Genomic DNA, 27,430 nt, shown 5'->3' on the forward strand with positions numbered 1-27,430 from the left:
CGACGTGAAACGCAATGCCCGGTAAAACCGAACTTAAGTGCGCTCTTTATCACAGCTGACAGGGGCGTGCCAATACTTGTGTGGACAGATACACTTAGGGAAATAATGATGAGGCCAGTCATGAAATACTATTTCTCGACTATATGCAGCAAAAACTCTTGGTTTTGTTACACTCTATTACAACTTTTTGACAGTTGTTTCCATATAACGGCAACCTATTAGAACTTTTAGCTTATTTTATTATTGGCAGAAGCGATTAAGTGACCCCGGTAGGGCATTTTCAGTAATTTTTTTTACAATAAAAAAATTTATTTTTTTTAGGCTTTTTTTAGGTATTTAAGTTTTTTAGGCTTTTTATCTAACTTCTTTTACATACAAAAATGGAAACATTTTGAACTAGATGGTGTTGTCCATTTTGGCTCTTATATTTATCTGACGCACAAAACCCTCAAAAAAATATTAATCAGTACGACTGTAGCTATGTCCCGTACCAGAATAAAAATAAAAAATTTACAAAATGACGCGGTTTTGAATTTGACACTCTAAAAATCGGGGGTTTTTCAGTTTTGGATACCAAATAATTCAAATAATAATATGATTCTAGTACGGGCGATAGCCATTGATGTTGTGAACAATACATTAAATTTTCAGACGATTCGGTTGAATAGTTTTTTTTTTTTGATAACGCTTCGGCCTGGTAGTTTGAGATAGTTGAGTTTAAAGTTTTACATAGGAGTGACCGCGTGACGAATCTGACTCTACCTGCTAAATCGGCTGTAGAATAGAAAATACTAGGAATATCCTTCCAAAAATTTGACAGTAAATTCTTAAAAGTCTATACTTTCGAAATATAAGAAAATATCTATTTTTTCTAAATTCTAGACCACCAGGACCCCTTAACAATGTTGCCGTTCGAAACAGTTATAGAGTCATTTGTTGTTTTTAACACTCTAATACCCAAGACTGCGTTTTGGTGGGGTCCACAAAAATAAATAGACACAAAATGCAGTGCTTCATTATTTAAAATTAGGTAAAATTTATGGAGAAAACAGGAGACGAAAATTTGTGGCAGAAAATCAATAATTTCTCAACGAGACTTAAGAAAAATACGTCGGCTTGCTGTGAATAAAATGCACAGCCTGCTTAAATGCAATTGAGCACTCACTTAACTTCAACGTCCCCCGACGAGAGGGGGGGGGGGGGGGGGGGTGGATCGGGTACTTTTCCCCTCGGGCCCGGAGTTTTCAGAGGGGACCGGACTCGAGATTATACGTATTTATATGAATTAGACAACATTGGAAAGGGCCCGCATTTGCAATTTTCCCCCGGGGCCCGGATATGCTCTCTACGGCCCTGTTTCTGTGAGACGTATTTAACTCATTTTAAAAGCAGACAGAACGTGAGTACATTAATCTCACTCCGAAAATGCGCCATAAAGAAGCATGGCTTAAATTTACAGAAAAATACCAGTTTTGGGACGAAGAGTGGCAAAGGGTAATATTTTTTGACGAGAAGTAGTTTTGTCTTGATGGTCCCGAAAATCATAAAAAATATTGACACGACAAGCGGAAAGCTAAAGAAACGCAATGAATCGAAACTTCGGCGGCGATTCGCTAATGATTTGGACTGCTATTGGGTATTATGGGAAGCCTCCATTTGCGTAAATTCTACAAAAATGAATGCCAAAAAATACATATGTAGAGCTGTTGGACGAGGTATTTATTGATTTCGTATATAAAGTAAGTGAATCCGAATGGATATTTCAACAGGATAACGCAGCAGTTCACAGCGCGAAAGAACTAGGGTTTTTTTAAGTCTCATGGTAGTCTATTATTAGATTGGCCAGCTTGTAGTCCAAACCTTTATTCGGGATAAATAAAAATCTTTTGAACATCCTATCAAAACAAGTTTTCAACAATGGACGACAATTAGAAAATGTTAAACAATTGAAAGATGTAATCCGAACTGAGTGCGGTCGAATGGATCGAAATATCGCCAAAAAGCAGGCAAATTAAATGCCATGATGACTGCAGCAAGTCATAACTAACATCCACAAAATATTAAAATGTTGGCGTTAATTTTAATCGGTTAATTTTTATAAAATTTATACATTTATTGTTTTTGGTCCTATCATTATTTAGTTCCGCGAAATTTTTTAGTCAATTGTTATTGTTTAAAAACACTCTAATTGGTTTTTAGCTACATCAAAAAACTAAGATAAGCTGTATAGTGAAAATTAAATGACCATTCATTTCTTTACGAAATAAAAAATACGAGTTTTTTTGCTTACTTCTTTTGGCCCGATCACTATTTCGTTAAGTATATAAGAACTTACGGCTATGTCAGATGATATTCAATGGGATTATTTATCACGTTCATATAACTAATTCAAATGTAGAAGTTTTCTCAAACTTCGGCACGTGGGGTAGCAACCTCTGAATGTCGATCCAAATAAAATAAAAAAAATCACGCGTTCATTACTTAGGTTCATAAAAGTAAATGGCGAGTTGATGAGCCGACTTTTCGAAGATTCAAAAATAAGCAGCGCCCTAATGTACTTATACATAGAAACATATTTATAAGTGTATTAGTTAGCTACAAAAACGAAAGTTTGCCTGAGCAACGGTTCTTGAGCAACGATCAACAACAAAGGTTGAACCCTTTGCGGCCGTATTATTAATTTCCGTTGAAAGAGCAGTGATGCATGTCATGTAAGAATATGAAGGATAACCAAGATTTTTAACTCTAGAAAGAAATACAGTATAAAATTAGTATAGTTCCTTGCTGTGGTAGCTGAGAGTAGGCATACGACCACAAGGAGTTAATATGTTTTTACTTTTATTTGTTCTAAGTATAATAAAATAAAATATTTGTCCTTTTGTTATTATTTAAACTTTAAATATTGAAATTTAAAATATACGCCCGTAAGGAAAAAAAAAAAGAAATAAACGCAAAAATAAAAAAATAAAATTAAATTTAAAAATTAAATAAATTTAAAAAATATAAAATTATACTTTCTTCATTTTAATAGCAGTTGTCACAGACGTTACCTTTGTGTGCTCTCCACATATTTACATATGTTTTTATTGCAAAAACCCAAGCTTTTTTTGTTCTCTAATTCGAGAACAAAATGTTGCTAACAGAAGGCTGAAAGTTACGTAAATGCTAATTATTAGTCGAATTGACTAACATGAGCTTCATAACTACAAAACAACAACACTATCTGCAATGATGTTACTGCTCATGATGGAAAGAATAATGAGATGGCGCCTATCGTGGTCCCGTTACTGTGCTCTCAGCGAATTTGACAACGAGTTATGTGATTTTAGCTCCAGTATGGCCAGATTACCATTTTCGTAACTTGATTTAGCATTTTTTTTTGTTATTTAGTCTGAGAGTTTTAGTTCATTCTTCATGACATTTTTCTAGCCTGTTCTAATTAAAAGTAATGTTTATAATATTGTAAAATATACATTTTTTTTAAATTAGTTCAATAATTCACTTAGTTTTATTTAGCTTCACTTTTTTTAACATCTGGTGGCATTGCCCGCGATTGCAGGCGTTGTTGGTGTTCTTCTGCTTTCGGCAGTCAAATCTCTCTCTCGCTACTGCAGTGTTGCCTGACTTTGGATATAAAAACGCACTAAAATGCCCATTTAAAGAATATAAAATACCAAATTTTTATTGAATCATTTAAAGAATTTTGTATGCGTGACAAATTGTCTTTAGATTGTGCGTTTTTTTTTAATAAATGTGTTATGCTTATGTACAATTTAATTTATATGTTATTTTTGCCAAGCCAGACTCTTTTGTTAAGGGAACGACTTATTTGCTATATTTGAGGTTATGTAACTAGATAAGTTACTCTTTTTGTAAAAATGTCAGTATGGTTTCTTTAGTATTTTCTGGTATTTTGTTGCTTATTTTTATAATGAATACACCTTCTGATGGCCTATGTCCCACTAAGGATTGATGGCCGGAAGAAACGATTACACCTCTATGGTTTTAATCCGCATTCAGTAAATTCAAACGCCTTTTAAAATGCGTAAAAAGTTTTCAATCTTAAGAAGAGTTGAGAGAGGGACATTTAATATTCTTCCATAACCTTAAAAGGAGCAAAAAATTAAATTCACACTTTCAAAATATCAAATTTTATAAAAACCAACTAATTTTCATTAACACTAAAATCTTCTCAGAGGGACCTTTTTTAACCTTCTTTTGTATAATAATACAGTTTTTTTTAACCTAAAGTTTCGGTAGCTTTAAATTAAAAAAAAAATAAACAAACACGAAACTTCAAAATTTTCGCGTTTTCGGTATAAAAAAGCACTTAATTTATTGCGAAGAGCAAATGGTTGGCAATACTGCACAACTCAGCAAACTCTCTGATGGGAGCAATCTTCTTTCTATCATTCTTGGTTACTGCATACAACAAGATAACATCGGCAATTAATATTACGCGATATTTGAAACCTTTCGGCAAAGTGAGCGGAAAGGGTACTATGATATATGTACATATAAACTATGTTAGCCCAACAGCTAACATAAGACATCTAAAGTGAAATTAGCCCTATACTCGGATGTGCGTTGAGTAGCCCGAAATTACTTTTTGCATTTAGAGTTTGCTCTAACTCTAAAAAAATGGAAACAGCGCAGCTATGTTTCGCTATTTTGTGAACAAATGGAATAAATCTGTGAAAATATAAAAACTTAAAATTTTTGATGCTGCCTGCATATGTTCGTATAAACGCGCTCTTCATTTTAGCTTTACTACCTTCTCTCTCAATGCATTGCTCACAACAACTTCTAACTCATATTGCTCGTCAAACTAACGGAAATTTAGATGACATGCAAAATTAAAGTTTTGGTGTTGTCGTTATACTTAAACCGTCGCTTTTTAAATACCATACTAAAAATAAAAACACATTCATATAAACACACTTGAATAAGAAAGCCGAAAACATTGAAGTGAATAAAAAAAAATAACAATTTGTTGGATTAAATTGACAATTGATAAGCTTTTTTAACAGTTCAAATGCAAAATTATTTTATCAATATGCATTTTAAGAATTTTATCAATATGCCAAAGGAAAATTACCTGAACGATTCTGAAAAGCGATAGATTAGACGAAAAATCGGAAGATAAGAGGCAGTGGTGAGCTCTTTTAAAAAAGGCAAGAGTTATGGCGTCAGAAAGCCTACGAAATGCAATAAAAACTAACCAACCGCCAAGTAAACCAAATTAAAAAGGAAGCCCCGAAAAGTTTTTTAAATTCGACACAAATAAAAGAGAAGCAGTGACAACCCGACCCATCGCAAAATTTTACGCAGCACAGAGTATGTAAGATGGCAAAAAACGGTGGCAAGCCTGTGTTGAAAACGTATCACAGACAAGCGCGTTTAGAGTTCACCCAAAAACACATACAGTGAAAAACTCAGGGGGAAAATGTCGCGTTCTCCATTGAAAAAAAAAAAAATGCAACCCATGGCCCAGACTCGTACAGTGGATTTATACGATTCGCGTAACAACGGCGAATGTTTGTCAAAAATAAACTTTGGTGGGTGGCAGCGTTATGGTGAGGGGGACATTTTCAAATGCAGGGTGGGCCATATAGCGTTTGCTTTTTGAACCACCTATTTTTTTTTAGAATGGTAACACAAATGACATGTCAAATGTGTTCATAATTTACTTAAAGGTTTGACATTTACGAAATGGGACGCTATACGCTTGAACAAAATTGGAGAATATGGAAAACCTATTTCCAAAGTGGTGAGTCCTATTCTTCTTCCGCGGTTACAGTAAATGGCGAGCGTTACCGTGACATGCTCAACGAGTTTTTGTTTCCAAAAATTGCAGAGGATGACATGGACGACATTTGGTTTCAACAGGACGGTGCAACTTGTCACACTGCCAAAGTTACACTCGAACTTTTGGCTACCGTTTTTGAATTCCGATATCAATTGGCCGCCTCGAGGCTGCGATTTAAGCCCATTAGACTATTTTTTGTGGGGAGTCGTTAAGGACAAATGCTAGGCGAACCATCCGGAAACGATTGATGCTTTAAAACACGAAATCGAAGTTGCCATTCATGAAATTGGAGCCCAAACAATCAAAAATGTGCTTAAAAATTGGGTTGATTGAATGGCCTACTGTAAAGCCAGTCGTGGCAGTCATTTGAACGATATTATTCATAAGTGACAATGTTCAATCGTTAAAATAAAAAAAAAGTTTAAAAAAATATTGATTTTTTTTTTTTATAGCCGATTCAAAAAGCAAATTTTACATGGCCGACCCTATATTTGCTTTGAGTCAAACAAAATGAATTCTAAAATATACAGTAAATTGTTGGACGACGCTCTTACCTCATTTTTGGATGATGAAATGGATGAAGACGTCATTTACCAACAAAATAATGCTGCCATTCACGTTTCCAAAGAATCGTTTAAATGGTTTGAAGAGCACACAACATACCGATTATGAATTGGTCTGCATGCAAACTCAATTTGAATCCTCTGCGAATGCATGAGGACACAAAAAGTGAAGGATGCCAGTATAAGACTGTACTAGAGCTCAAATTGATGATTGAGAAGCGTGGAAAGATTGGGACCGTACTTTGCTGCAAAATTTAGTGAAGTCAATGCCAAAACGAGTTTTTGAAGTTACTAATAAAAATGGAGAACCAATTAATTATTAAAAGTTCGGTAAATATCTCTATTTAAAAATTAAGTTGATCCGTTTATACGAATATTTTCTTATTTTTATGATAGTATGTTATTTAAAATGCAACGATTTAAGTTTAACAACAAACATCCCATTCTTTGGGAGACACTTACACAACTTGGCGGCAGCTTTGCTGCAAGTCAAATGTTCACATTGTTTTAATAAGCTTTTATACTATCGTACTCTAAATTAAAATAGAACTATTAGGTATAGGTGTAAATAATATAACAATAAATATGTATTACTAATTTACTGAAGGAAATTTCTTATGAAGTGGCAAGAATTCTGCAGAGTCGCTTTTTGAAGGTCATAGATAAGGTGCTTCTCCAATTTGTGCTTCTTGAGGTTTTCCGTCAGATATACGTGAACGAGTGCGTGGGCCGATATGATCAGTGGCTATATAATTTTTTAATTTCTTAATTTCCACTGCCGCTTGATGTCAAACCCCAATTCGAAGGTTGATTTTCTCTGTGCACGGGTTATCTTCATGCATTGGTATGGCAAACTCGTACCTTTGAACAAGTCGCAAGTTGCAACATCGTTGTGCCGTTTAAGGTAGGAAGAGTTTGTTAATAGAGTACACCCAGCTAGAATTGGTTTAGAGTTTCGCCGTGGCCGCCACATCTACGACATATGTCTTCCGGAGCATTGGGCTGTCTGATGACGTACTTTACATAATTTTGCTTGGGTACTACTCCACCTTACATAGCAAATATAGCATTTTCTGTTTCCGTGGAAATTCCTTTATTAATTAGCCATAAGTGCGACAGTTTCGCGTCGTTAGTTTTCGTGGGTTGTATGGGAATTCGTGACCATTGTTCAACTTTGTCCATTTTTGCTGTAGTGTTCTTATAATTTATTATTTTTTATTTATTGTACATTTTTTTATTTATTTTTTTTATTCATTATTTTTTATTTATTATCTATTATTTATTATTTATTATTCATTATTCATTATTTTTTATTTATATTTTTTATTTCTTAATTTTTTTCATTATTTTTTATTTTTTATTTATTTTTTATTATTTATTATTTACCATTTTTTATTTATCAGTTGTTTAGTTTTTTTTATTATTTTTTATTTATTATCTATATAAATATTTCTATTTATTATTTTTTATCTGTTATTTATTATGTACTAGCCTTAACCCGCGGCCCCGCTCGCGTAGTTGTAGTTTTGAGGGATTTAGGATATGTATATAAAAGAATTACAAACAATAATTTCATATAAAATATTTTTTTATTAATAGCCATAATATTACATAACCCAGCATCCGTTGCTATGCCTCGTTGAATAAAATCAAAACAACCAATCAGAAAAATATCAAGCAAAATTATTTTTATTAATTTTCTATCTCAAACCGTTTTTGAACTTTGCATTTGGGTCATAGTTGAACAGCTTATGCGGACTATGAAATCTAGAGTGTGCTATAAATAGCGGGAAATAGGAAAAACTAAGATTTTTAAGATTAAATTTAAGCAAATATTCGATTATCAGTGACGAATGAGAGTAGTGGCGCGGCCTGGGGGCTGTGAGAAGGGAGTTCCATCATAAAAACATGCCTATTACCTTCATTGGGTGAAAATATGAATGTATAAAAATTTTTACGTCATTTGGTGTTGTCGTTTCGTAGTGATGCGCGGACAACGTACAGACATTCACCTTAATAGTATAGATTATTTTTTACTTGTTACTTAGTTACTTTTATTTATTATTCATTATTTTTTATTTATATTTTAATCATTATTCATTATTTTTTATCTATTTTTTATTATTTATACTTTTTTATTTATTAGTTATTTAATTTTATTTATTATTTATGTAATTTATTATTTATTATTATTTTTTATTTATTATTTTTTACATTTTAGAATAGAGAAATTCTAAATAAAAAGTAATTTTGAGAGACAGAAATCTCTATTTTGACCATTACGAGATGATTTCTTACAGTTTTTTCCTTGTGAAAGTATGTGAAAATTTTGCTCCATTTTAAAAATTGTTCCACATGAGGTAATAAGAATCCTGCGAAATTTGCTACAATAAAAAAGCCCCTTATTACAAACCAACTGCCTTTCGGAGCCATATATAAAACTGTAGATCAAAAAACTAATGATCTCGAAGAGCCATTAATAAAATTCAGTTATTATTTTTTGGCTATTGCGCCACGTCGACACAAAAAAATATCAGAAATCTTCAAATAAATACTACATTTTTTTTATTTTAATAGTTGGTCTAAGGCGTAGTCTCCTCATTTAAAAAATATAAATATTATATTATATATATTATATATATATAATTGGCGCTTACACCCTTTTTGGGTGTTTAGCCGAGCTCCTCCTCCTATTTGTGGTGTGCGTCTTGATGTTGTTCCACAAATGGAGGGACCTACAGTTTCAAGCCGACTCCGAACGGCAGATATTTTTATGAGGAGCTTTTTCATGGCAGAAGTACACTCGGGGGGCGACCGCTATTAGAAAAATATTTTTCTTAATTTTGGTGTTTCACCGAGATTCGAACCTACGTTCTCCCTGTGAATTCCGAATGGTAATCACGCACCAACATACATATATATATATATATAACGCATAGGTATTAGGCAATTTGGTGGAATATTCGGCTGGCCTTTGTATTTACTACAACAGCACTTTTGTGCACCACCTGTGTAATTTGCTGATGAGAAGGAGCTTACTACGACGGGCACATTAGGAAAGTGATATTAATTGAATATAAACAAGTAGTTGACACCTAGAATTGAAAGTGTATCATTAAAAGCAATAATCTACTATTTCTCTTTTCCTACGCCATTACTTGTTTGGAAATAGCGACAGCAGCACGCCTAGTAAAGTCTGAATGCGTTCAAGCTCAATCATTAGCTGCCCCTTGAAGCCAAAAATATGTGAATACACTTTAATGTTAATTGATGCCGCACTTCCTTAACCTTTTCATACACACATACACTCATTTGTGCTTTCATATAAAATCCATTTATTAACTTTTATTGCCTATAATTAAATTAACTCAGCAAAGTACTAAGTTTAATGAAATCCTATAGACACACACTAATTATTACCCTATCCGCTCAGTTATCATTACACCGGTGCGCATTGCGGTCAAAATTTGTCTTTTGCTACAAATATTTTATTAAAGCGAAAAAAAAAATGCCCACCTTTAACAATTCATTATTCAGTCAGCGGCGTAATCGTGTTTTTAATGTGCAAAAACATCATTCAAAGCATAAAAAGTTGGTTGAATCAACTAAAGCCACGCCCAACAATAATCACACTAAGGAAAGAAAACGCAAAGTGTCACGACTCGGTCAGTTGGCCGTCTTTTCGGCAGTACGCCATTGGTTTGCAGAAAATCTCCGCAATTACTGCAATAGCACATCGCTGCATGGCTTCAATTATATCACCCTCAAAGGTTCCACGGCGAATGAGCGTCGCTTTTGGATAGCCACTGTTATTGTATCGATTATCATCTCGATTGTTTTGGTGACTGTTTCATGGTTTTCGAATCGAGAGGACCTTACCGTGACGGTGATTGAGACTGCGCATTATCCCACTTGGAATATACCATTTCCGGCAGTAACCATTTGCAATTTAAATAAGATATCGAAAACAAGTGCAATGAATTTGGCTAAAACCTTGTAAGTGAAAAATTTGTGATCATCAAAATGCAAACAGTATTTTTTTTTCGTGCAAACAAATATTTTCTAAAACTAACACTATCAGCTATGAAATGCTAGTGCTTCCTCACAAAGTGAACTGTGCTTTACATAAAGTTGGTTATTTTTGATTTGTTGGATTTTTTTAATTTTTCAAGAAACAAAAAAAAAATGTCAGTCTAAAATAATGAATGCACTTTTCCGAAAGAAAAATCGTTTTTCAAAAATGTATTTTTATGAACTACAAGTATTTCCGCGACAAACTATTAAAAAGCATTTTGCTGTGCTGCATACGTTCATTTCTGTTCGTAAAACTCGAGAACGGCTGTACCGATTTTTGGAAATTTTGTTTTCGGATTGGCTTCCCATTGTCTTAGGCAAAAAATAAAAAATATTAAATTATTATGTTATAGAATCTAGCATACACATCCACCTAACAGTGTTGCTCACCTGCAAATCCCAAATGTGAGCGCTTCACTGTTGTTAATGCTTACGGCACACAACAATAATTATGTACGTATACATTTAAATGCTAATGTTAATGTTAGTGTAAACTCTTATGTTAAATAACTTTTACTTACATATATTATATGCATACAGGGAGTCAATTACGGAAAACGGTGAAATGAAGGGGTTGTTTAACTTATATATATATAGATATACCTATATGTATATGTATATATCATATATACTTCAACAATTTGTTACAATAATAAAATCATGAACTGAACTTTTATACTATAGCAAATAAAATAAGTAGAGAAAATTACAAGTTGTAGGTGAATATCCATAAAACAACTGGAAATAATAAGAAAACAGTAGTAATCAATACTTACAGTGTAATATCATGTATGAGTTAGTGCAAAATGAATGCAACACACTATTCTTGCTGCGAATTGAAACTGGAGCAGAGTTCCAGATACGCATACCATTCAAGAATGATAGAATAGAAGATTACGCCTTCAACGTTCGGTTATATTTTTTGGGCAAGTTAATTTCCCTATCGGAAGATTTATAATTTTCGCGAATAGCGTCGTACGTCAATCAAATTTCGCACCTGTGAACTAGAAAGCTTCAGTATACAAACAACTAAGCAAAGAAGCAATGGAAGCAAATGGTCAAAGTAAATATTTCCATCACTCCAAATCATTTTTATTAATTAATAAAAATTGAATTTAACTGAATCAGTAAAAAAGTGAATCAAAATCAAAATACGATGATTAATTTTGCACCACCATTCCACTGCTGATAGCATTTATGTACACACAAACATTTATTTACTTATACTCACACGCGCATTCATTCTTCGATTTTCAGTAAACGCCCCTCAAATGTATCTGAAGAGAAACTTTTAAGCCTTTTTCGCATAACAATGCCCTTCAGCTTCGCCGTAGATTACACAATAGAAGATTACCGCACTCTCGACGAAGTTCTTACTGCTAACAATATAACTCTGTCTAAATTAACTCTACAACTCACACCCGATTGTAGGGAAATGATAACGAAATGTATGTGGCAGGGTAGTGGCGCACGTTGCGATCTTTTCTTTCAGCCAATTCAGGCTGTGGAGAGCGCCTGCTGCTCATTTAACTATTACGGACGTCCCACTACTAATTTTCGAAGGTGTGTATACTTTTCACTCGTTCTTACATACTTTTTTACTTCTTTCTATATTTCCAACATAATTATTTTTCACTTCAGAAAAATCGCATATCAAATTCCGAAAGACCCCTATCGCGTTAGCGGCTGTGGTTATTCCACCGGACTCACACTTGAACTCAATACCATGGTGAATGATTATTTCGGCACTTATCTAAGCAGTTACGGCTTTCGTTTGTTACTTCATAGACCGTACAGTTTACCGGATGAAAATTCTAGTAAAAAAGTAGTTAGTTCGGGGCATGAAAGTTTCGTGCGCATAAGTCCCGAATCGACATATGCGTCGAATGACGCTAAGAAAGTGAATAGTAAATTGCGCAACTGTTTATTGCCCCACGAAAGGAAATTGTTGTTGATGAAACGTTATACATTTATCAATTGCATGTCCGAGTGTCGTCTAAGCATTCTCTATAATCGTTGTGGTTGCATACCTATGGGTTTACCGAATAATGGCAGCTTTCGGAATTGTGACTTGAGTCAAATGCCCTGCATTATGAAGACGAGAGGTAAGCAGAGTTGCAATAGAATTTTTTTACAAGTTCACCAACCCCATTAAATAACTGAACTATATACAATAAATAAATTGGACTCAAGCAATTTATTAGTTTTAATTATCTTGATTTTTAGATATTTTCACATTGGGTATACCAACAATCAATCGAACACTAATGAAGTTGCAGAAAACTCACGAATTTCCATGTGGCTGCTTACCGGACTGCGAATTTGCTTCGTACCCATCAGAATTAACTAGAGGACGATTAGATTCGAGATATGTTTCTACGAAGCGCTATGGAAAGTAAGTTTTTTGAAAGAGGAAATGTGAAAAAATATTTAAATAAAAAACGGTCTAACAAGTTTTGCCGAAAAAATACTTTTGAGTTCTGAGATAGAACTATAAATAAATTAGAAAATTGTTAGACCAAAGCCTCTTTCACATACATACATATATTAACGCTGCTGTTTAAAGAAGGGCAACGAGCGAGGAACGGTGCACGAGCGTGTGGCCATAAGTTGCATTAAATCAATATGCTATAATACAGGGTGGGCCATATAGCGTTTGCTTTTTGAACCACCTATTTTTTTGAGAATAGTAACACAAATGACACGTCAGATGTGTTCATAATTTACTTAAAGGTTTGACATTTACGAAATGGGACGCTATACGCTTGAACAAAATTGGAAAATATTGAAAACCTATTTCCAAAGTGGTGAGTCCTCTCCTTCTTCCGCGGTTACAGTAAATGGCGAGCGTTACCGTGACATGCTCAACGAGTTTTTGTTTACAAAAATTGCAGAGGATGACATGGACGACATTTGGTTTCAACAGGACGGTGCAACTTGTCACACTGCCAAAGTTACACTCGAACTTTTGGCTACCGTTTTTGAAAACCAAATAATCAGCCGAAATTCCGATATCAATTGGCCGCCTCGGAGCTGTGATTTAAGCCCGTTGGACTATTTTTTGTAGGGAGCCGTTAAAGACGAATGCTATGCAAACCATCCAGAGACGATTAATGCTTTAAAACACGAAATCAAAGTTGCCATTCATGAAATTGGAGCCCAAACAATCGAAAATGTGCTTAAAAATTGGGTTGATCGAATGGCCAACTGTAAAGCCAGTCGTGGCAGTCATTTGAACGATATTATTTTTCATTCATAAATGACAATGTTCAATCTTTAAAATAAAAAAAAAAGTTTCAAAAAATATTGATTAGTTTTTTTTTATAGCCGATTCAAAAAGTAAATTTTACATGGCCCACCTTATATTTCGCTTATCAGCGCCTAAGCATTAACGGAGGAGAAGAATGATGCAAAAATGTCAACCTTTGCCTTACTTGAACTGCTTGAACTGGAGAATATACGATTTTTTAGCTGAATATATATTATAGCATATATGTATATTAGACTGGCCGTAACTTTTTTTTGTGGAAATCCATAAATTTTCGGGAAATAATGAAATGAAAAACGGTGTAATTTTTTAACCCGATCCGATGATGCCTAACCGTTCCCATTTGATCCCAAAGTATGGGCAATTTCAAAAAATCACAATTTTTACAAAATTTTTTTTTGTTTCCAATTTGTATAATTTAATTTAATTTAATATGTATATAATTTAACTTTATTTATATAATTTATTTTAATTTAATAAAATTTTAATTAAAGAATTTGATTGTTGTAATGAGAGATGTTTTGGTGTAAGACGGATACAATTGCCTGTGCTCAACAACTTGCAGTAAGTACTGTTTATCTTCTTCACTATAAGTAAGCGATCTGTTGTAGTCTGTGATCAATTTCAATGCTCTCTCTGCAGTGTCATTAACTACAGACAAATGCTGACAAATTCGTTTTCCCGCTATATAGTCTTCACTTTCTTGCCATGTTGAAGGATCTGATTCCAAAAAACTTGTTTCAATTCCTAAGCGGGTAAAGAATGTTTTAGTTCTTGATCAAATAAAATCATTTATATTCTTGCTGCCGTAAAGCGTTATTTCTGACATTGTTGCTACAACTCTCTTTGGAACAGCATCTTCCTTCTGTTTATCGCTAGTAATTGCTTCCACCATTTTTCGCACAAAAAATGAAAGGCCAACCGCCTCTTCCGACAAATACCATAAATGATTTTTAATTTTATGTAACAAGGCATTGGATACATTCTTATCGAAATATACAATCACATCTTGAATGAGCTTAAGGTAATTTCGTGGAGCAGCTATTGGATCCACACAACGAAACCAATATGGAACGTAGATGCAGGTTAAAAAAATACAAACGCTTCTTAGACTCTTTATCTCTGAAGTCGTTAACACGAATTGTTCGCGAAACAGAAACATTTTGTAGCAATATAGGCACTTCGACATAAACCTTGCGTGTGATGTTGCACCAGGTGACCGTACTTGTGAAAAATTTGGTACGTCTTCCCCAACAAAGAGCAACGATAGTTGTAGTAATTCTTTATAATCGGCACGAGTGTGGTGACTATTTAATGCAGTTAGACGAAAATTCTTAAATATTTCCACTTCAGCTATTGTAAAGACTTTCCGAACTTCATTTTCCGATATTCCACTTTTGAATGACTTAGAATTAATGTTTTTCCAGCTGTTAGAGAAACGATTGAATAAGGGAACTTCCGGTGCTGATGATTTGCCAAAATTTAGTTCGAACACTGCTTTGACTAGCAACTCACTAACATGGTGATGACAGGGAAAGAAAAGTAGATTTCGGCCCAACCTTTTTTCAAGCAAGAACGCTGCTCCATTATTAACTCCCGTATTAGCAGCTGTTGTATCAAATACAATTTCCACTAAATCATCGAGCTTCCACTTGCACAAAAAATTATATATTTCTGCAGCTATTGCATCGCCCGTTGAACTTTCAATTTTTGGTATCCCCAGCAGTTTTTCCATATTTTCTCCTGTGACAACGAGAAACAATCTATCTTTCGGGAATCTACAAACAAGTAAAAAGAAAGGTCAATAATCCAAAATCTTATAAACATATTCAGTAAACCCATTACATTGAATCCATTAATAATCTCTTGAGCTTGTCTGCGACGATAATCTCTCCTCATCGAATGTAATGTTGTTCGATTAAGAATTAAATCTTCCATTTTTATTGACGGCGTTCCATTAACATTTTGCATGGTATTTATGAAGGCAGCAACCGTTGCACTCACCAAATGCATGGCATCTCTTGTTGAGAGGTTACATTTGTCCATGCATGCAAGCATTCTATCATCAATAAAATTAATTTTTCCTCGATTTGCCTTTTTCGGTAGTAAATTAATGTTACTTCCGTGTGTATCTTCGCCTTCATTCATATCTTTTGCTGCATTTTCTTCGCCAGCTGAAATATCCTTTTCAGCATCCTCGGTATCAGAGTCTTCAAATATTAAAAAAAAAGAACCAGTAAAGCTTAACTTTAATAAACTTACTATGAACTAAATGCTTTTCAACGCGCTTTCTTTCTTCTTCCATTCGTTGCTCTTTGCGTTTTCTTTTCTTGTGAGTACAGTATCGGCCCCATACATACTACTTGGACGTCCTCTATTTCTTTGGAGCAAAAGAAAGTCTTTATCTTCCTGCATTTTCGGTATACCTAGGGCATCCATGGCTGCAATGTCAAATATAAAGTTTTCAATTTTATCCTTAAACTCTGCTTCATTTTTACGACACTTTTCGTTAGGAGTCTTGGAATATTTTTGTAAATTTCTCCATTCCTCGTAAAGATTTTTAAGTTTTTTAATACAATTTTTTTCTTGCGCCGTGGGAATTTTAACTTTTTTCAAAAATTCAATCGTGGCACCAATCGTGTATTTCATACTGCTTTCCAAAGTCAAGTTTTCGTGCCTCATTTTGTAAAACAATAATTGGAGCACCTGTTTCATTGATGGCAACTTGGTCCCCAAAATAACACTTTCACATTCACCCACAAGAAATATTTTTTGCTCAGAACGTAATCTTTTTTCGGAATGCCTGATAATGATTTTGAACTCATTTTTTCACTAACTAATTACTTTTGTACTATTAAACGCATAAGACAACTGAAACTGAATAAAAATGCAATGCCATAGCCTACCAATTCAAATATCGAGAAAAAAATTCACATTGAATAAGAATGCAATGTCAAAGCCTACTAATTCAAATGTCGAGTAAAAATTCCAAACGTTTAGCGTATTCAGCGAACACAACAGTTGATGAATAGTTTAGTGATCACCAAAGTGTTGAAACAAATTTTTATTTTTATTATTATAGTGAAGTGTGAAAAATTATTTAAAATGTACCTTTGCATAAAATTTAAAAATAATTATTTCATTTAGCAGCTGGCTCAACACACCGTTCATAAAACACAATTTCTATTATTCAACTGACGGTGACATATTTTCCACGTATCACTAATCAGTTATGTGTGCTGAAAGCGCCTTTTGTCAGGTGGCTTTCGCGATATAAATTGGGCCATACCGCAATAAAGTAAACAAGATCATTAATTAAAATCGCATCACATCAAAAAATATAAGATTCGAACAAAAAAATTTGAAACGAAAAAATATTAGTAAATATTGTGATTTTTTCCAATTTTCCATACTTTGGGATCAAATGGGCACGGTTAGACATCATCGGATCGGGCTGAAAAAATATACCGTTCTTTATTGCATCTAACCTCATGTTTTACGACCCGAAAACTTTTGGATTTTCAATTTTTATTTTTCCCATACAAGCTGCGGCCAGTCTAATGTATATGTATATAATACAGCATTTGTATGTATTTTAGGGTTGCATGTACAATTCAAGAGCTAAACATTTTCAATACTTTTCCACAGCGAATCGGTCAATGCTAATGAACAGACAATCTTACACGTCTTCTTCAGCGATTTGATGTCTAAACGCCATCGCAAGGATGTATATCAAGATTGGTTGTCGTCACTTGGTAAATATTTAATGATCACATCTTAGAGGCATACAGCTTGGTTGAAAATTATTAAATTAAAATAAATGTAATTTAGATAATTAAAAAAGTCTAAATCATTATAGCCTCCAATTATAAAAACAAAACATAATAAAATCAAAGTCATTCTAACTTCATAAAAAATAGTTTGAGCAACAGCTCGCAATCCTCCTAATAAAACATAATTCGAATTAGAAGATCACCTAGATACTACAACTGCATATACACCCTATCTAATTTAGCACAAAGAAAATAAATTTCCCAAATTGAAAGAAAATGATTTAACAAAAAAAAAAAAAAAAAAAAAATACATAACCAAACAAGCAAAGAAACAAATCATGAAAAAATAATAAGAAATATAATTTGCTTAGTAAATAACTTAACTAAGTAATTAACAAAAAAGTTGAAGAATTCCTATAAAACCAACTTTATTAGGACCTTTGTTCAAATGCAACGCTGAATCAATCCACATATTCATGCAACTCTGTACAATTCCAAATATTAAAATTTTAAATGTAGCATCAATTGAAATTTCTTTACTTGCGTTTTCTTCTTCAAAGAGTACACAGCAAATAAATTGAGTTACGTAGTTTTAACGAAACCTATGTGTGTGAGTTTTTCTTATTTGGAACTGTACTGCCACAGAGCAGGAATCTGTTAAACAACCTTTACGAATTGGAATATAACCCAAAACTTTATATTCCAAAAGAGTGAAAAATGCTACTCTCACTAAAACAGAAATTACGAAAATAATCTATAAACAAAAAGTTCTTAGTAAACTCTTAAACTCATCGATGCTTCAATTTTTTTTTTAATTTTATTTTTCAATTTAACGGGAACTCTCTTATTTCATTATATTCGGTTGTTGCCATTGAGAAAAAATACACTGATGCGTCAACTACAAGAGGCTTATAAACAAAGAAGACCACTCATTCGAATCTACTCAGATCGAAATTAAATTTGTTGTGTTCAAATGAAGGAGGAGATATTATTTAAAATGAGATATAAATTTAGATTCCCCTATCGGTTAAAGGGTATTGTTTCCAATACTTTTCAACCAATCTGTATTTTTATGGCAATACTCGAACGTATCTGTGGGCAAAAAGTAAGGTGAATTTGGTTGTAAAATGAAAAATCTTTATTTATTTTTGTAAATCAATTTCATTCTCTTCAAAATAATCCCCTCTCGATGAAATACACTCATGCCAACGATTTTTCTAATCCCCGAAACATGCCGGTATAGCCATCAGCACCTTCTTCGATTCAGCTTTTATCTCCTCAATCGACTCGAAACGCGTTCCCCGAAATGGTCTCTTGAGTTTTGGGAATAGCCAGAAGTCACACGGAGCCCAATCAGGCGAATACGGTGGTTGCGGTACGATATGCGTGGAATTTTTGGCGAAATGGTCACGAAGAACGAGTGCAGTGTGAGACGGTGCATTATCGTGATGCAAAAACCAAGAGTTGTTGGCCCATAATTCTGGTATTTTTAGACGAATTGCTTCACGTAAATGACGCATAACGCTCAAATAATATTCCTTATTAACAGTTTGGCCAGGTGGAAGGAATTTATAGTGCACCACACCACGAATATCGAAAAAAACTGTCATCATGAACTTTATTTTTGAACGACTTTGACGTGCTCTTTTCGGTCTGGCCTCGCCTTTAGCACGATATTCGCCTGATTGGTCGATTGTTTCAGGGTCGTAAGCATAAATCCCAGTCTCATCTCCCGTAATGATGCATTTGAGCTTGTCCTGATAGTCTGAAAGCATTGTTTCACACACATCAACGCGACGACTTTTTTCGAAGAAATTGAGAGTTTTCGGTACCAAACGAGATTTGACTTTTCGTAGGCCCAAATGGTCTTTCAAAATGGTTGTCACAGATCCTTCTGATATTCCGATCATATCAGTAAGGTCTTTAACAGTCAACCGACGATTTTTGAGCACTAACTCCTTCACTTTATTGACGTGTTGGTCATCTGTTGACGTCGATGGTCGTCCGGAGCGCTCCAAGCCATCAACACGTTCTCGACCCTCTTTGAAGTCTTTGTACCACTTATAAACATTTTCTGCGACATGGTCGAATCACTAAATGCCTTCTACAACATGCTAAATGTTTCGGCAGCCGAAATTTTATTCCGCAAACTAAATTTGATGCCACTTCTCTGCTCAATCAAATCAGACATTGTAAAAATCGAAAAATGCACTCTTGGTCGTTTGGTAAACACAAGCGTAAATATATTAATGATAATGACATTCACATGAAAGTTGGCCCAGATGTTATTAACAGTGCTGCCAACTCATGAAAAAAATAGCTAGAGCGAAATTTTAGTCCCGCGAACTTTGACAAATACATTCACCTTACTTTTTGCCCATAGTAGTATGTGATTCTGGAACATATTTTAAAATTATTTACAAGATTTACCAGAATTGTGATAAATTGAACTCGTATCTCTCTCTCTCTCTCTTTTCTCTTATTTCAGGCTCTTTTGGCGGTCTTTTAGGATTGATAATGGGTTTTAGCATAGTGGCTGCTTTCGAATTTATTTACTTTCTTACTTTTAGGTCACTTTTGAATTTATTAAATTGAAAGTTGAAATTTAAATAAAAACAAAAATTAAATTTTAATTAAAAAATCTAATTTTAGATTAAGAAAAAATGTATTTAAATAAATAAAAAAAAATTGAAATTTTTAAAAACACACCTATGCATATATGCCATAAATGTAACTACATACAGGGTGCCCGGTAGCAGAAGTAGGTTTTAAATTTAAAGTTTCTCTCTAGTCGCTGACTATATGGGCGAGAAGGGGATTGTATTGGTTTCGTTATTTAATTCTTAATTCTGCCATCGAACACATTTTACTTCCCGATTTACTAAATATAAAAAAATGCAAAAAAAAAAAATATTTTCACCTGCTCTTTTATCATTTTATAATTACTAGGCATCTTGATCTTAAAAACCGAGGAGCGAAAATTTTTTCTTGATTCGATTTTTAGAAAGCCAATGAATAATCGGAAAGATTTACCAAATAGCAGTCGCCACTCGGGAGGTGGTGTTAAGCCTCTGAGTATATTTCTGCCGAACAGCAGCGGAGGCGGCATAAAAGGGTAGGCCTCTCAATTTGTGGAACAAGATACCTTTTCATGACAGAAATACGCTTGAAGGTGTGCCATGGCCTGTGAAGCCCCTATTTATAAAAAATCTTTTTCTATTATTTGATGCTTCATACCTTTAGTGAACTCTTGAAATTGCGCCAATTGAATGATAGTCACTCACAATCAGAATATATGATATGGAGGGTAGAAACTTCAACATATCGAATGTTTGCCAGAAGCACGCCCACCAAAAAAATTAATATATTCTCAAAATCGACCTTAAAATTTTAAATATGTATCTTACTTCTTCTCAAGTAAAAATACGATACTCGCCGTCGTTTTTGCAATTTCGTTATTCATTATAGTGGATTGGCCAAACCTGGTAATCTATCCCCTTGGGCGCCTCTTTTGCATTCCCCATATCGCGATTTCTCAGCTGAAGCAAAACATCAAAGCTATTTCTTATTGTTTGGTGTTATTTTTAGCTCCTCTTCTTCTTACATAAAACAGTTGTCTATTCAATTGACAATTTTCACAAACTCACCCGAACCATTTTCCTGGGCGACTTGGGGCTAGTGAGCAACACAAATTATCTATCTCAACCCGAAAAACGACAAAAGAAGCACAAAATGGGTAGTCTCGAACACTTGCGAACGACCTGGGGCGAGCTAAGAGGCACACAGAATATTAGCAGATATGGCTGATGTCGAAATTTCGGAATATTTTGAATGTAATACCAGTATAGCGGGATTCATTTCGAAAAATAATTTGAAAATTAAAATAATTAAAAACTAAAAATCCAGACGCATGTTTTGCTTCTTAAAGTAAGTTGACTAATACAGAATTGTTCTGGGAAGATAATTCCCCAATCATATTGAATTTAAAAAAATAAACTTTAACTTTGAATGTCACAAAATATTTCATTTCATTTCATTTCATTTATTGCCCAAATCATTTTAACATAGGAGTTTACAAAGTTATGATAAAATTAGATTGTTTAGCATTATCCTAACATACATTTGTATTTGTATTTATCTAGGAGTTTAAACTTATTTTTCTTTTGAATATACCATAGGTTATGATTATTATTTTTATTTATTTTTTTTATTTGTATTCTCCCAAAAAAGGCTTAAAAAGGAGATAACGTATATTAAACTTCTATAATTTATTTGGAGGATGGTTCCATGTGTAGAAGTCCACGCAAGTGGGGAAAGTTACTGATCGCCATTCACTTGGGAGTGGCCAGGACGATTCTTCTACATATGGTTCAAGCAGCTCACAACGTTCGGGATTAGCCCACGTATCCTCTGGTTAGCTTCCGAACACCCGTTCGGGAGTGAGCTAACGTGAGAAGGCGAAGCATTCCAGGATAGCTGGTTGTGCGCCGGGTTTGGGACCCGCCACTTAAAAATCCCCCCCAATGAAAAGAAGTACAAAGCCTCGGATGAGAACTGCCTTTACTGATGACGACCCCTGCAAACGAAATAAGGAATATGATTTGAGGGCATGCACCTGGAATGTCCGGTCCCTTAATGGGAAAGGTGCCTCTGCCCGGCTGGTTGATGTCCTCGTGAGAGTAAAGGCTGACATCACTGCCATCCAAGAGATGCGATGGACGGGGCAAGGTAAGAAAAACATAGGACCTTGCGACGTCTACTACAGCTGCCATGTAAAGGAGCGCAAATTCGGTGTCGGATTTGTTGTGGGAGAGAGACTTCGTCGCCAAGTACTGTCGTTCACTCCGGTGGACGAGCGTCTCGCAATAATCCGCATCAAAGCGCGTTTTTTTAACATCTCGCTAATTTGCGCCCACGCCCCGACGGAAGAGAAGGACGATACGACCAAAGATTCCTTCTATGAGTGCTTGGAACGTTCCTATGAGCGCTGCCCCCGCCACGACACAAAAATCGTGCTTGGCGACTTCAACGCCAGGGTGGGCAAGGAGGGAATTTTTGGTCCCACAGTCGGAAAATTCAGCCTGCACAACGAAACATCCGGTAACGGACAGAGGCTGATCGACTTCGCCGGGGCCCGAAACATGGTAGTCTGCAGCACCAGATTCCATCATAAGAAGATACACCAAGCTACCTGGCTGTCTCCTGATCGAAAAACGCGAAACCAGATCGATCATGTTGTGATAGATGGAAGACACGCTTCTAGTGTATTAGATGTACGTACGATCCGAGGACCCAACATCGACTCGGATCATTACCTTGTTGCAGCCAAACTGCGCACCCGCCTCTGTGCAGCAAAAAACGTACATCTACCTACGCAAAGAATGTTCGACATCGAAAAGCTGCAATCACAACAGACAGCCAGAAGATTCGCCACTCGACTCTCACTCCTGCTCTCCGAAAGCCCTGCCCAACAAACCGGCATGCGCGAGCAATGGAGCAACATTTCTCGTTCCCTACGTACCGCCGCCGAAGAAGAAATCGGATTCCGGCGAGCCCGAGAAAACAATTGGTACGACGAGGAATGTCATGCTGCCGCAGAAAGAAAAGATGCCGCCTATAGAGCCACGCTGCGATCGGGCGCAACGCGAGCCATGTGGGATCGCTACAGAGAGCTGAAAAAGGAAGAGAGACGTATTATCCGAAAGAAGAAACGAGAGGCCGAAATACGTGAGTGCGAGGAGCTTGAGATGCTGGCCAATAGGAACAACGCCCGAAAATTCTACCAGAAAGTTCGGCGGCTTACAGAAGGTTTTAAGACCGGGGCGTTTTCCTGTAAGAACAAAGACGGCGATCTGGTGACTGACGTACGGAGCAATCTTAAATTATGGAGGGAACACTTCTCGAACCTGTTAAACAATGACAGCTGCGCATGTCATAGAGAATGTGAAGATCCCGATACCCCAATCGATGACGACGGAATTGTAGTTCCGTTACCCGACCATGACGAGGTGAGAATAGCAATATCACGGCTAAAGAACAACAAAGCCGCGGGCGCCGACGGACTGCCGGCTGAGCTATTCAAACATGGCGGCGAGGAGCTGGTAAGGTGCATGCATCAGCTCCTATGCAAAATATGGTCGGATGAAAGCATGCCTGCCGATTGGAATTTAAGTGTGCTCTGCCCAATCCATAAGAAGAGCGATCCTGCAATTTGTGCCAATTACCGCGGGATTAGTCTTCTAAATATCGCCTATAAGGTTCTAGCGAGCGTATTGTGTGAAAGGCTGAAGCCCACCGTAAACCAACTGATTGGACCTTATCAGTGTGGCTTCAGACCTGGAAAGTCCACCATCGACCAAATATTCTCAATACGCCAAATCTTGGAAAAGACCCATGAAAGGAGAATCGACACACACCATTTTTTCGTCGGCTTCAAAGCTGCATTCGACAGTACGGAAAGAGGTGACCTGTATGCCGCGATGTCTGAATTTGGTATCCCCGCAAAACTAATACGGCTATGTAAGATGACGTTGCTCAACACCAGCAGCGCCGTCAGAATTGGGAAGGACCTCTCCGAGCCGTTTGATACCAAACGAGGTTTCAGACAGGGTGACTCGCTGTCGTGTGACTTCTTTAACCTGATGTTGGAGAGCATCGTACGAGCCGCAGAACTTAATCGCTCAGGCACAATATTTTATAAGAGCGTACAATCGAGCGTACGATTTCATCAAGAAAAAGTCTATGCGTGATATTTTACATTTTTCATATAAACTTTTATTAGAAACTCTTTTCCGAAAAGTACCACTTCTGTAAGGTTGGCGGTTAAGACCGCTACAAATTCTTAAAACATATCGTTCAAATCGTCTTAGTCTCTCCATTTGGTTCGACGAAATGTTGAACCATATCGAATGAGCATAAGATATGATTGGTCTAATTTTTTGTTGGTAAATATTTATTTAATGCAGTTCGATAATCCGCCCTGCCTTCTTACTAATATACAATAGCTAAAGAACATTTTTTGCTTTTGTCAAAATGAGATCCACATGTCTTACAAAGGTGAATTTGCTATCCAAAATTATGCCCAAGTATTTAATTTGTTGTTTGTATTTTATGTTGAATCCATTTATTTTAATTTGAGGCTCATATTTACGAGCATTTGGATATAAGTTTTTACGTATTCCTTTAACAATAGTTGTTTCGCTTTTATTGAAGTTTATTTTTAGCTTCCATTTGTGAAAGTATGTACTACTGTGGGCAAAAAGTTAGGTGAATTTATTTGTCAAACTTCGCGGGATTAAAATTTCGCTCTAGTTATTCTTTTCGTGAGTTGGCGACACTGTTAATAACATCTGGACCAACTTTCATGTGAATGTCATTATCAGTAATATATTTACGCTTGTGTTTACCAAACGACCAAGAGTGCATTTTTCGATTTTTACAATGTCTGATTTGATTGAGCAGAGAAGTGGCATCAAATTTTGTTTGCGGAATGAAACTTCGGCTGCGGAAACGTTTAGCATGTTGCAGAAGGCATTTGGTGATTCGACCATGTCGCAGAAAAATGTTTATAAGTAGTACAAAGACTTCAAAGAGGGTCGAGAACGTGTTGATGACTTGGAGCGCTTCGGACGACCATCGACGTCAACAGATGACCAACACGTCAATAAAGTGAAGGAGTTAGTGCTCAAAAATCGTCGGTTGACTGTTAAAGACCTTACTGATTTGATCGGAATATCAGAAGGATCTGTGAAAACCATTTTGAAAGACCATTTGGACCTACGAAAAGTCAAATCTCGTTTGGTACCGAAAACTCTCAATTTCTTGGAAAAAAGTCGTCGCGTTGATGTGTGTGAAACAATGCTTTCAGACTATCAGGACAAGCTCAAATGCATCATTACGGGAGATGAGACTGGGATTTATGCTTACGACCCTGAAACAATCGACCAATCAGGCGAATATCGTGCTAAAGGCGAGGCCAGACCGAAAAGAGCACGTCAAAGTCGTTCAAAAATAAAGTCCATGATGACAGTTTTTTTCGATATTCGTGGTGTGGTGCACTATAAATTCCTTCCACCTGGTCAAACTGTTAATAAGGAATATTATTTGAGCGTTATGCGTCGTTTACTTGAAGCAATTCGTCTAAAAAGACCAGAATTATGGGCCAAAAACTCTTGGTTTTTGCATCACGATAATGCACCGTCTCACACTGCACTCGTTCTTCGTGACCATTTCGCCAAAAATTCCACGCATATCGTTCTGCAACCACCGTATTCCCATGATTTGGCTCCGTGTGACTTCTGGCTATTCTCAAAACTGAAGAGACCACTCCGGAGATAAAAACTGAATCGAAGAAGGTGCGGATGGCCATACCGGAATTGGACTATTTGGCATGTTTCGGGGATTGGAAAAATCGTTGGTGTATTTCATCGAGAGGGGATTATTTTGAAGGGGATGCAATTGGTTTACAAGAATAAATAAAGATTTTTCATTTTACAACCAAATTCCCCTTACTTTTTGCCCACAGTAGTATTTAATAATGAAATAAGGTATGAGTTAGAGAAAGAATGGAAATTTTGTTCAACCTAAAATCCCAAACGCCTATCTAAAAAGCACTGCACGGGTTACGACTTACTATAGAAAAATCAATTGCACACAACTGGCTCCATTCCTATATAATAGAAGGAGCTTTCAACAATATTATCACTATTTCTATTCTGACTGCCCTCACAAAGTTAGGCTCAGAAGCAGTCCTTAATAAATGGTAAAAACCAATGCTAAAAACAACAAAAATTCTCACAGAAATTGATACTAGCACTACAACAACACCTGTCAACCTTGCTATTCCTGTTAGTTGTCCATAATATTCACTCAACCTTCAATCAAAAGGGAATTAGACCAGTAGCGTACCCGCAATTATGGAGGAAGCATTGAATTCGCTTCGGAGGAGGAGCTCGGCCAAACACCTAACAGAAGTGTACGCGCCAATTATTATTTTTTTTTTTTTTATTGAATTCGCTCAGTGATTGGACTATAAGCTGTGGCCTGAATGTAAATCCCAGAAAAACTGAACTTTTATTCTTCACTACTTAGCCCATGGTACCCAGCTACAATTTCCCCAATTTAATGATATTAGGCTGATATTATCAGTACCAGTCAAATATCAACGCGTAATTCTCGGCACCAAACGTAGTTGAAAAAATTAGTATCGACCATAGAGCTAAAAAAGCAAGCATAGCGCCATGTAGCTGCATAAGAATACTAGATTAGAAGTGAGGTCTTCAATCAAAAATCTCACACTGGTCTTACACTGCAATTTTGAGGCAATTTTTACATATGGATGACTCGTTTTGTGGCCTTCACTATCTAAAATCTACAACCAAACCAAGCTCGGTAGTAATGAGAGCTTTATGTTTGAGTCTAGTTGATGCACTCAACTTACTCATCAATTTACTACCAATAAATAGACCTTCACTTTAAATAATATACACATCAGCAAAGTGCAATCAGGCTCAAAGAAATAGTGAGAGCGACTATCCAATTCATGTCTGCCTGACTATAATATATCCCGTTGGGATCCAAGTTCAACCCATTGCTGCTCAGAGCGCTATCACGTTGAAGGAGGTTGGCCTCTGGGGGCAATTTTCTATAATAAGTGGTAGTAATATGGGGTAGATATCTCCTTCCTTCTCTGGACTTTTACATATTGGATATGTCGGTGTGTTAGCGTATTCCCATCAATCACATGTATGCTGAATACCGAATTTTTCTTTGAGAAATGCAAACCCAGCAATTTAAACGTCAATTTGTTAACGCTAATGAACTATTGGAAGTAATAATTGGACATTTATGTACGTACATATTAAAAATTATACGCAGCAAAAATACATCTGGAGCTAAATTGATTCAAAGGATGTAAACTTTAGTGTCCAACATTCGTTAAAAA

At 35.6% G+C, this 27,430-nt stretch overlaps 1 protein-coding gene across 1 annotated transcript; it reads left to right on the forward strand.

The window, feature by feature from the left end:
• Positions 1 to 9,880: 9,880 nt before the first annotated feature.
• Positions 9,881 to 20,188, forward strand: LOC128864649 (pickpocket protein 11-like). Its single transcript, XM_054104406.1, has 6 exons — positions 9,881 to 10,368; positions 11,704 to 12,009; positions 12,088 to 12,551; positions 12,673 to 12,841; positions 17,363 to 17,469; positions 19,976 to 20,188. The coding sequence occupies exons 1-6, from the start codon at positions 9,881 to 9,883 to the stop codon at positions 20,080 to 20,082; spliced, it is 1,641 nt and encodes a 546-aa protein (XP_053960381.1). The 3' UTR covers positions 20,083 to 20,188.
• Positions 20,189 to 27,430: the final 7,242 nt, after the last annotated feature.

Source organism: Anastrepha ludens, chromosome 5 (assembly GCF_028408465.1).
Source record: "Anastrepha ludens isolate Willacy chromosome 5, idAnaLude1.1, whole genome shotgun sequence".
Lineage (NCBI taxonomy): Eukaryota > Metazoa > Arthropoda > Insecta > Diptera > Tephritidae > Anastrepha > Anastrepha ludens.